The sequence below is a fragment of the Psittacula echo genome (genome assembly GCF_963264785.1).
Source record: "Psittacula echo genome assembly, chromosome: 5".
Taxonomy (NCBI): Eukaryota; Metazoa; Chordata; class Aves; order Psittaciformes; family Psittacidae; genus Psittacula; species Psittacula echo.
In genome coordinates, this window is record NC_137739.1 from 6,018,091 (window position 1) to 6,030,372 (window position 12,282).

At 39.7% G+C, this 12,282-nt stretch overlaps 1 protein-coding gene across 1 annotated transcript in view; it reads left to right on the top strand.

The window, feature by feature from the left end:
* Positions 1-333: 333 nt before the first annotated feature.
* LOC308221035 (cytochrome P450 2W1-like) overlaps positions 334-12,282 on the top strand; it is a 77,125-nt gene continuing 65,176 nt past the window's right edge. Inside the window, 1 exon segment of the mRNA XM_080617857.1 lies at positions 334-455. Within this exon segment, the coding sequence (XP_080473983.1) occupies positions 432-455 (24 nt within the window). The 5' untranslated portion in view covers positions 334-431.

Consider the following 12,282-nt stretch of genomic DNA (forward strand, 5'->3'; position numbering starts at 1 on the left):
TGTATTCTGCATGTGAATATGATCTGTATGAGAATGTTTGTATACTTTCAGGTTGGAATACATTTTATACATTTATTTAATAGTTTGAGAAGTAAGAATTCAGGTCACTTTTTCTGGCTGTCAGGACTGCTTAGAAGCTGCAGGCCATCCAGTGCATCATTGTTCACATTGCACTTTTTTTTTAACAAGTCTGAAGTATTTTTTGCAACCCCTTTTCTTTTTCCCCAAACAGCATGAGTCCTATCACTAGATCAAATTTAGAAGTCACAGCTTCCAACAATTGTCTAATGGATCCACATGTTTACACAGCATGACACTGGCATCTATAGTGTCCTGGAAGTCTCCAATCAGTGCTACTGTTTCATGCTTCCTCCTGGCTTTAAAAGAAAAAGCTACAGATGCAGTTGTTCTGGTGTTCAGCGAAGCAGTGAATGGCCCCTCTGTTTCAGCCACCGGTATTGTCTCACAAAATTTAGAACACAAACTTTTTTCGTTTGCTTAACATGGAAATGTCAGTTCTCAGGTATTTAATTAAAGCTTATTGTGTCAATAAACAGATTTAAAATGCTACCGAACGGGAGACTGGAAAGTAACATTTCTAGACCAAGTCCGTTTTTGTCTCCCGGGAGTCCCGGACTGAATGAAAACCTTAAGCTGTGTGTGCCCCTACTATCAGCCTGCAGACCGCTGCCTTGCTGAAGTCCATCTAGTCCAGCCCCCCTTGGTAGGGGCTCTGTTGATCTCCAGAGGTCCCTTCCAACCCCGATGATTCTGTGATTCTGTTAAAGCTCCCAGCTACTTCTTCCTGCCCCTGTTCTGTCTCTGTGTTATTAGCATTTGTGTAGCCTTATCACAGAATCGAATCACCAAATTGTTCTTTCTGAAAACTAACCCACCAAGTGGCAAGCACAGTCACTTGGCTTTTGCATAGCATGGGAAGACCTTTTGTAATTAACTTGCCCAAGTATTTTACAAAGTGTTTAATTCTTGTTCTCTGTGATTGGGTGTAAATAGATCAGTAGCAATTCCTTGGCAGCAGACTTCCACGGTCCTTTGCTCTGAAGAAACTTAGTCCCTGGTAGCATTAAGTAAAGGAAGGGGGTTTGGCCAGGACACCAAAACCTTTCTGCTTTTTTAATGCTCTCATGGGATCTTTCACTTCCACACAAGCAACTGCCTGAACTGGCCAAGTGGTCTTGATTTAATGTTGCTTTATGAACACTACTTGTCCCAGCTGCAGGATGTCATAACCTCTATTTCCTTAGCTTAGATTTGAAATCTGCAGTTGTGTGATTCAGATGAACCACAACTGCCCTCACTTTAACTTGATGTATTTGTTCTGAAAATACCGTTCCTTGCTCCAAGTTTTTTAGCTGCTGAACAAATGAAGCTGATCTGCACGGATAAATGGGGAATACTTAGCAACTTGGTGAAAAAAAAGAACACCCTAAAACCTGCAAAGAAAGCTCCGTAATTTTTAACTCATCACTGCCAAGGATAAGACTTCGTTAGTGTAAACTTAACAAATGCAATGCTTTTTAAAATCAAAGCTTGCAGATTGTCCCAAAGATAAATGTGACTCTGAAAAAGTAAAAGAAAACATAAATCTGACAAAAATAATTGCATGTTGTAGCGTATTTCAGTGAAGGACAGTGAGCACAGAAAAAGCTGTTGCTGCTGACAGGATTCAGAATAGAGGATGATGAGCAGAACTGGGTTGCCTTTGCATTCCAAATTTGATTTTACGTGGGCTCCTGTTCTTGTGCAGCTTAGAAACAAGCTTTTGGATTTGAAGTAAAGCCAAGTGGATTTGTAAAGATGCTTATCTTATCCTCTGGCTCTGTTCAGATCACCAGAAAATATTAAGGCTGACATGCCTAGCTTGATATGCTTTGCAATTAGTATTTTTATGCTAGATTAGAGTACACACAGACCTGCACAGATGCTAGGTTTGTAGTTACTCAGGTGGTATTTATAAGTGGCACATGCTGCCTTTGCTGTTGTGTTGTAGCCGTGTAAGCCTACTCTCCACAAATAAAGTCACTGCACATTTCAGTGTCAGTTTAGTGCCTTTGCATGTAACTTGTTGTGTTACAGAAATCTTTTACTTTCTCTGACAGGCAACTTTAGTATGGCACTAAACTTTCACGCCTGGGTTCACATGTACCGTGTGTGTCAGCTCTTCTGAGATCCCCATTCTTTCTGGCATTTGGTCTCCCCTTAAAATTTATGTGCTTCTCAGTTGAGCGGGGCATTATTGGTTGTGTTTAATTCTTTTTTTAAAGAGTAACTTAATCCAGCGTAAGCAGCAGAATGAATGCTGTGCCACATCCTTTCTGAAGGTATTTGGTGGCATGCTTTAAAAATGTCAATGTAAAAGAAAGGAAGGAAAACCAGCCTTTGCCATGGCCGTCGCCTGTTGGAAATAAAAAACAAACCAACAAATAAACAAACCAAACAACCCCAAAACCAGACAAAACCCCCACCACAAAATTGCAAAAATGGCCTTTTATTAACAAAAAATTGAGGCATAGCAGAAAACCATGGAAAACTGCTGAAGCGGGTCTACATGTGTACCCATCACTGAAGGTCAGTCTGAATTGCCAGTATTTCCTCTGAGACTTTTGTCATCACTCGTTATATAAATGAAGATGTATTTACACACTCTGTTTTGTAGAAATCTTTTATAATTAAGCTTATAAACTTAATAATCTACTTCTGTTCTTTTACTTTCATAGTTGCCAGTTTTTAATGGTATTTTGTGAGTTTTCTTATTTATTCATAAGTGCTCAGAGAGGCTGAACAGGAAGTTTGAAAGCCGGGAGGCTTACCCAAGTATAGTTTAGAGCTATTTGTCTATCAGTGAACTGCTTCTGAAATCTAAGTAGCTCCAGCAGCACCTGCCAGAACAGCATGTACAGGATGCTAAGTATGGCGAATCAAGATTTTTGTTCAGATAACATGCAGACGGATCAGTCTTAGGGTGTCTGCAGGGTTGCTTCTAATTGTCTGTCAGGTGTTTCCTTACAGATTGGCAAAGTATGGAGGAAATTGCATTTGAACACTAAAAATGACCTTACAGTTGAGATGCAATTTTACTTGATGGATTTAGGCAATTCTACTTTGCTGCCAAACTGTGTGGACTGAATGGGGTTTTTCTTCCTCATCCTATTCTCCCAGGTTAATGCAATATAGCGGTTCTGAGTTTGGTGTAAGACAAACTCATAACAGTGAAGAAAGACTGTGAAGCTATTCTGGATTTAAAAGCTGGTTTTGGTGTTTGAAGGCGGTGCTATGGCCAGCTGGAACAGTTTCATAGAATCATAGGTTGGAAGGGACCTTAAAGCTCATCCAGTTCCAACCCCCTGCCATGGGCAGGGACACCTTCCACTAGACCAGGTTGCTCCAAGCCCTTTCTGACCTGGCCTTGAACACTGCCAGGGATGGGGCAGCCACAGCTTCTCTGGGCAAACTGTTCCAGTGTCTTACCCCCTCACAGGGGAGAACTTCCTTCTTGCATCTAAGCTCAATCTCCCCTCATTCGGTTAGAAGCCGTTTCACCTTGTCCTATCCCTACATACCTTTATAAACAGGCATAGAAAAAAAGAACTGGCTTTGTGCCTTATATTAGTAATGAGTGGTACTAGAGGTAAGGATTGTAGAAGAGAGGTGGAGGAAAGGGCAGTGAGCACTGTAGTGCTCCTGAATGGAGAAGCTGGAGTGAGTTGAATGTGTTGTTGAGACAGAGAAGGATGGGATTTTGCAACGAGGAAGAAGTGGTGTGGTTGATACTGCTACATCACAGTTCTTGGTGGCCCACCCATTTGTTTTGATACAAATACCTACTAGGAGTTATGTGGAGGCATGAAGACTAGACGCATACCTTCAGACTTGTGGTCTTCAGGGTTTGTTATTACTCTTTGAAGCTTGAGCTTGATGTTTTAATATTTTGTTTGGAGCCTAAGCATTTAGATTTATAATTCTGCCCTTCTAGCCATTTCCCTGATTTACCTTGCAGAGTAAACATGCTTTTGTTCCTCTTTCCAGACTTCCTTTTCCTTTTCTTTGCTGTTGGCTTAATTCTGAGATATGATATTCAAGTCAGAGGTAAGTGTCTCTTTGGGAGCAAAAGAAAAAACAGCTAAGGATTTGAATGAGCTAACTATTTTCTCTGTTTAGAAGCAGCAGCTTAGTTTTCCGTCTTCTGCAAGTCTTCAAATACAGGTCCTGCCAAAGGCACCGACTTTAACAGCAGCAGTGCTTAGGAGAACATGCTCAGGTTTTCTGGCAGTGCTTACAAGGCACTTAGAAAAAACAGGCATATTGCTTGAAGCGAGTTCCCCACAGTTTGGAAAGCACTGCTTGAGACAAATTTGTAAAGAATTCCTTTTTGTGGTTATAGTTCTCCATCTCCATTTCATCTAGAGTGGGCCCAGTTTCCTCAGTGTTTGATATCTAGGATCTTAACATCAAATCTGTAATTAATACAGCTCCATTTAGAGACTAAGACATTTGCAGTGTTTATAGCAATAAGTCACCATGTTGCACAGTGTGCGACTCTGCATGTTTTAAACATTCTCCACTTGTGCATATACAGACTTTTATAGTTGAATTAAGAATTTATAACATGCTGGGTCTCATATCCCAGGTCTGTTTGTTTCTAAAGCTATACACAGAACGTGGTCATAAATTTCTGTAGATGGAGTGAAGGCTGAATATTAAGGAAGGAAATGGCCTTGGGTAGTGCACTACAGAGCAGAACAGGCCTTCTGTTAATACACAAGAGTATTACTGTTTTCTTGAACTTTGCCTTCCAACCCAATTACTACTTGTGCCTAGAAATCATAACTGATGCCTCCCATTTGATAATGTTGAATGTTATCCTTGTCCAAGTTTATATCATTTCCAGTAGTAAAAATTATCTTGATTATAAATCCACTGGATAATATACTTCTAAACTTGAATTATGGGCAGTAGTACATAGTCATTATTGATAAACAAATCAGAGTCATGATAGTGTATCAAATTGACCCAGTTCTGTAAGATTAAATGAAATCAAGGGGTTTTTCTTGTGACATGCTTTTCCTGTGATAACTTGTTACGTATTGCACTCTGTGATATGAATGAAGACAAAGCTTTCAGAATAAATGATTTTTTCCACGAGTCAAGCAAAATAACAGGAATCTGTTGGCTTTCATTTTAAGCACTTCTCTAATAGCGTCATGCTCACAGTATGTCATGAGCTCATATGAGGAGTAGTTCCAGCCACCTCCTTTATCAGCGTAGGCTATCATAGCTCAGTATGTGTCCTCCTGTGTCCTTCTCCCCTGCCTTCACTGGTAACTGGATTGGACTAGATGCTGCATAATTCTCTGGATCTGTATTGCCAGTCCTTCACTGCACACATCTTTGCTGCAAATTTACAGCAGAATGTTATTACTGAAGTGTGGAAACACATTCTGGTTTTATAATAATTCTGGTATTACTACATGAAAATTTATACTGATTCCTGGGTATTTCGGAGTATATTATTAGTGTAGTACAACTAATCATTTTCTTAGAAGGAGAATGATGGTTGTAGCCTTGTTGAGGTGCTGCATGTGTATTTATAGGATCGTGGCTAAACTTGGCTGCTTCTCCTGCTGGTTTCTGTGGTTTCATTTCGTTGTCCAGAAGAAGTGACAACATTCTCAACTCTGTACCATCTATCACCAGGGTTCGTGTGACGTCCACTTTTGGCAGGAAAAGAAAGATATATACTTGTTTATTTGGTCCTTTAAATGGCATAGCAGACTTCATAGGTTATTCTCTAGCTTTAAGAAGTTTGTTTATAGTTCTCACACCATTAAAACATCACATTAGTGGCACAGTCTGAAACATATTTATGCCACTCAAAAGACTCAATGGTTTATGCACAGCCTGATATGCAAGTAGCTTTAATTTAGATTTCGTCCCTTTTTTCTTTGATCACTTGTGTAACATGTTTGAAATGTATGTCTGATGTTGATTCTTTGTTGTGTTCCATTGGGTGCATTTGATTTTGCAGCTAAAAGGATTGAACACTAAGTGTTCTTTTTGCATGTGTGCATAAGAGCGTTTTAGTTTTCTTCTTTCAGGCAGAGCAAGGGCATTCCTAGGATTTAAGGCCTGATAAGGTAATAAAAATATATAGTGAAGCCAAAAAGACTAAAATAGGAGTGTATTTTTATAATTTGGGGGATTTTATATGATAAATCTGAGCAAAAGGAAACAACTATCAGAGATAATATTGAAAACTAAAAGATTCAAGTTATTACATTGTCATCCCCACTGTAAGAACAATGCGGATAAACTCTGACTTCCTTGGTGCATTTGTTAACCCTATATTAACCCACCAGTGTTTCAGTAAGCAGGAATATGTGGGTTTATCATGACTTGGTATAATGAATCTGGTGCTGAGAGAGTTGTAGCCAAAGATTTTTGTTTTCCCCTTTCTTTCTTAAGGTAAAAAAATGCTAATGTTTCCTTTCTAAACTTCCAGAGTGGATATTTGATAAGCTGGCTCCCAGGGTAAAAGTGCTCTTCACAGATCCTCTTTGTAGAGCAGATGAATTCTTTTTCATTCGTTGCAGTTTTTAGGCACAGCACAGCAAGTTTAGTTTAGGTTTGGTATCTGCATTAGACATGGCATTTCAATAACGTTCCTGTTACAGGGTTCTGTAGTGATTCAGTGCTGAATGTGCAGTGATTCTACAGCTCTGGGGAGACTCTTTTCTTTCTGGTCCCATATGTTATTTTTAAGCAGGAAACCATTTGAACTGGGATGCCTTCATATATAATATGAGGAAATACAGAAGTTCAGACCTTACTAGACAGTTTTACAAACTGCAAGGGAGGATCCAACTGTGGTTTTGCTACAAACACTTTTTAGCTGTTGAGTTACAGTTTTTAATTACTCACAACTGTGAGTGATTTCATGTCAGCCATGTGAGCTGTATATAAGCGTTCAAGACTGAATTATCATTACAAGTTTTCCAGGCATTTTTACTTCCCCCTCCTCAATGTACTCGAAAGGTGAAAAGAAGGGAGCACTGGTCTTGAGCAACTGGAGACAGATCTCTTCCTTCAGTAGGCAAGAACGGAAAGCCTAAGCCAGTGATCCTGCTGACATCTCATAGCAAAAGCTTCTCAAATGATCCAGGCATCATACAAAACACTAGCATCAAATCAGCTCTTAGTGAAAGACACCAAGAAGCCTTGTGCTTCGTCACGCACCAGGAGCAGTGTTCCTAGCACTGACCCTGGAGATCTTTCCCATCCTTGGTGATACCTACCCTGTTGGACATGGAGACAACCAACTGGGCATGTGTGTATAGACCAGAGTCTCCCCACAAGCACTGAAAGGATGTTTTCAGCTTTGTCAGAGGTGTCTCCACCTAAGCGTTTACAGAAGAATGGGTGGGAGTGCAGCTTACACCTTCACCCATCATAGAATCACTAAATGGTTAGGGTTGGAAAGGACCTTAAGATCATATAGTTCCAGCCCCCTGCCGTAGGCAGGCACCCTAGTCTGTCTCACCCAAGGTTCTGTCCATTTCTTCCTGAAGGATGATGCTATGTCCAGTGCTTGTTCTGGCAAAGCCTTTGTAATCTTACTGTAATAGTTTCTAATTACTGATTTTTGCAAGATCACCGCCTGAGAGTCACCACAAGCCGAATACTCTGTGAACAATTACCCCAAGATGTTGTTAATTACTGTGGAGCCACTACAGCTCTTTAAAATGCATTGCTTGTACCGATGCCATAAATCCACTTTCTGCTTATGCTGGAGCCCTTTGTAATCTGGATTCCGTGTCAACGAAGGTGCTGAAGTGCTGCTGTGGCTTATTGCTCATGTACAGATGAGCATGTGAGATGGAGACAGCTACAAAAGACCCTGTTAACCAAGCAAATCAGGTATTTTCTGGTCTAGGGGGTTTTTTTAATATAAATCTAGAGAAAGAGCCACAGAAATGCTACAGACTTTTCCATCTTTGTAGTGGATTTTGTGGCTTCCTATTTGCAGCATTTGTTGCATGTACATTGTTGCCCTTTGGCCAAAACAAGACTTTTTATGACTTTACTTCCAAATGTGTTGAAAGCGTATGTTGCTGTATTATTTATTGTGCAGCACTTAAATAACTTTATATACTGAGCATATGCTGAAGTAGAATTCACAAATGGCATCTCCCTTAGTGGAACTTTTGGAGGCTCTTGGAGAACCTACAGTTGGTGTCCTGCTGTAACCATGTAACTGTAAAGAGGACGTGATTTAGTAGTTTTCAGAGAGAATAATGAGAGTAATGAGAGAATAATGAGAGAGAATAATCTTTTTGGAGTTGTTACAGTAACAGGAGCAATAACCCTAATTTGATTGAAATCCAAATGCAAACCGTATATTAGAAAGCTAAAAAGTAAGTAATGAAACTGTTAAGGCTTTTATTATGGGTAGGATTTCAGAAGCCTTAAGAGGTCTGTGTGCTCTTTTATATGGGTTATGTTTCTGACACCTCTCAGTGTAGCATTTAAAGCAGTTTTTGTATTCGAAAGGAAAGATATGCAAACAGTTTGGCAGTAGATCTACTCTTCAAATAGATAAAAATGCTTAAAAACCCTTGCCAATTGCTTGGAAGAGGAACTGTATTAGAAAGTTATTTTTCTGCTTTTACTTCAAGTAAATTTATATGCTGAACTCTTTAGGAGGCATTCTGGGTTAATTATTCATTTCCAAGTCACAACCCTTTTCCAAGTCTTTTGATCATGCTTCCAGTTTTAAACAGAAGATAAACCTTGAGATGATTATGCTTTTCGCTTCTTTAGACTCTGTCTTTTGCAGCCTGTCAGAAATTTTGCACTGATTTTAAGAGGAATGTTTCTACTGTCAAATGTTGATTCCTTTCACCTAAGTGATACAGTGATGTATTCCACTGCAGTGACGATAGGTGCTCTATGGTTCAAGCTTTAGCAAGCAGTCACATGTACCTGCACTTGAACAAAGCTTCAGGAGTTACCCGAGCTGCGTGTTATTAATGGCATCTTTTTTGTGTGCGTGAAAATGTTACAGATTTGTGCTTAAAATATTTACTTGTTGAGTACTGTGTTGTTCAAAAGGATGTTTCTTTAAATATTATGGAAAAATAATAGCGTATTAATCACTGATGTATACTTCCTTCCCTACTTGCACCAAATTCTCTCCTGATGAGGAGGTCACTGAGAAGCTCCTTGCTGAGGTATAAGTGGGAGAATATGAGACAGGACAAGGTGGAATAGCTTTAAACTGACAGAGGGGACATTTAGATTAAGTATAAGGAAGAAGTTCTTCCCTGTGAGGGTGCTGAGGCGCTGGCACAGGTTGCCCAGAGAAGCTGTGGCTGCCCCATCCCTGGCAGTGTTCAAGGCCAGGTTGGACGGGGCTTGGAGCAACCTGCTCTTAGTGGAAGGTGTCCCTGCTCGTGGCAGGGGTTGGAACTGGATGAGCTTTAAGGTCCCTTCCAACCCCAACCAGTCTGGGATTCTATGATCTGTTCTTTCCTGTTAAAGCACACCTATTCCTAAATAATTTCCCATTTACCACTAGTGTCCTTACAGCAGTAATCTGTTCAGAAGGGTCTAATCTGAGACAGGTAAAAAAATCTTAAGATCTTGTGAGCTCAACCTAACTTTCATTCTGTAGTGACTGAGGGGGAAAAAGTCCTTTTAAATAAATTTGCCCTTTTTCTAACTAGATAACTAGCTGAATGCATGTCAAATATTTGATCAACTGATCAAATATTGGTTAAAGTTTAGAAAACAAATTAACAATATTTGAAGAATTAGACATTTTTTACCTGAACACTTCTATGTGTCATTAGTGCTGTACCAGTGACCCAAGTACTTTGGTCAAAATAAAAGACCTTTCTGATGAAGATTAGTCAAACGTTTTTGCAACTTGCATAATTCTTACTGTTGTGTGCATTCATGTTAAAATAACACAGTTGTGTGTTTAAATTCTAGTAATTTAACTAGGGAAAGACCAGTCAAATTGTAGTGCTGTCTAATACCTCATAGCAGCCTTCCAGTATCTGAAGGGGGCCTATAAGGATGCGGGGGAGGGACTACTCATTAGGGACTGTAGTGACAGGACAAGGGGTAACGGGTTCAAACTTAAACAGGGGGGAAGTTTAGATTGGATATAAGGAAGAAATTCTTTACTGAGAGGGTGGTGAGGCACTGGAATGGGTTGCCCAGGGAAGTTGTGAATGCTCCATCCCTGGTGGTGTTCAAGGCCAGGTTGGACAGAGCCTTGGGTGCCATGGTTTAGTGTGAGGTGTCCCTGCCCATGGCAGAGGGGTTGGAACTGGACGATCTCAAGGTCCTTTCCAACCCTAACTATTCTATGATTGTAATGCTAGAAATGTGGCATTTTCTTTTACCTTTTTGCTTATGAGAAAGGCACACCAGTGTGTCCAATTTATTTCTGTTGATCTATTGAGTTACTTTTATATTAGCTATGTATTTTTTGGTGAAAAGGTAACTTGGTAATTGAACATCAATTTGATTTTGAGATAAACACACTTCTAAGTGGGTGAGTTCAGAAGGCAGAGCAGTCTTCTGTCCTGACGCTAAAATACAGTTCCTAGGTGGAAATTCTCCGTTGTTTTTTGAGAGTGGTGTTTGATTTAGATATCTGATTGCCTTCTGTCTCAGTGGATGTGCCTCAAGATCCTGGTAGTAATTTAGATCGTTAGTATTAAGGAGTAAGTAAGAAGTTCTTTACTGTGAGAGTGGTGAGACGCTGGAACAGGTTGCCCAGAGAAGTGGTAAATGCTCCATCCCTGACAGTGTTCGAGACCAGGCTGGACAGAGCCTGGGCGACAGGGTCCAGGGTGAGGAGTCCCTGTCCATGGCAGGATGATCTTAAGGTCCTTTCCAACCCCAACTATTCTATGATTCTATTAGATATCATGCTTCCCAGAACTTAAGAGTTTTAAGTAGACCATATTGAAGTTTTTGCAATCAGATTTCAAATTCTCAGTTGATTCTTATGATTGCTCTGCTCTGTGAAGTTACAGCCTCCAGTGATTATGTTGTGTTTAAATAATTGTGGGCCTTTTTAAACAATTGCTAGGGTTTAATTGTTAACAGAGTACTGCAGCTTGCCTAGAGTGATTGCTGAACTGAATGATGCCTTCAGACATGATGCAACTCCAAGAGGAAATGCAAAGGGAAGGACAAGAGGATGGCAACACGTATTGTTCTCCTCTATCTTTAACTGCCTTGACCACACCTTGTCATATATTTGTATTTGTATAGTCTCTGAAGATAATTTGTTTTCTTTATTAGGTTAGATCTTAATAAAGTTACAGGTATGGGTTATTATTAGATGGTAGCATTTGTTTATTTAATTAGCTAAGTGATTAAATTTCATTTTGAACTCAGTCATCTGTTAAACAACTAGAGCAGTTTAATAATTGACTTACTCCATTATCCATCCCAGAATAAGCAAGCAAAGCCACACATTTTTGCAACAGAAGCAAAAAATTGCGTCTGATGTGTTTGTTGAACACTGGTGGGTAGGTAGTGAGTGAAGGGGATTTTCTTGCTCATTATAAAACACAGCTTCTCCTTTCAGTTATAACTTGAAAAGGCTTGAAAACCTGACAGCTCCAGTTGGAGTCTGTTTCCCTGGCTGTTTCCAAGCTATGCTTCAGAGTTTTTGATGGGCAGGAAGTCACTGTATATGCTGAGCAGTTAAACACTGTGATTCAACAAATAACAGCTCCAGCAGCCAGAGAGTATCATCTAAAGGGAGAAAATAATGGAACAAGTAGCTCGTTTAAGGACAGAGAGGGACTTCTCTTTTATGTTAATACTTTCAGTATTGTGAAAATGTGAGTTCAGTGCACTAAATATTTATAGATTACTAGTTAGTTATTGATGTTTTTTAATTTACTTGTTTGGGTCTGCAAGAAAAATATTTTCATCAGAATTATCAAATACCTAGTGAAGTATTTGGTCCATGTTATTATGGTCCTATGACAAATGCTTACCCTCTGTGTAGAAGGAAAACGGTTCTCTTGCATTCCCAATAGACTGATTCCTGCCTGACACATTTTGAGTCATAAAATGTGAAGTATACATTCTGGTAGTTTCGGGTTACATGAGAAAACAGAAACCATATATTTAAAAATACCACCTCATTGCGTGCTTTCTGGTTTGCTTAACTTGGAAAAACAGTAGTTGCCTTCTGGGTGATGTTCTTGGATTCTATAGTTAATATTAAGC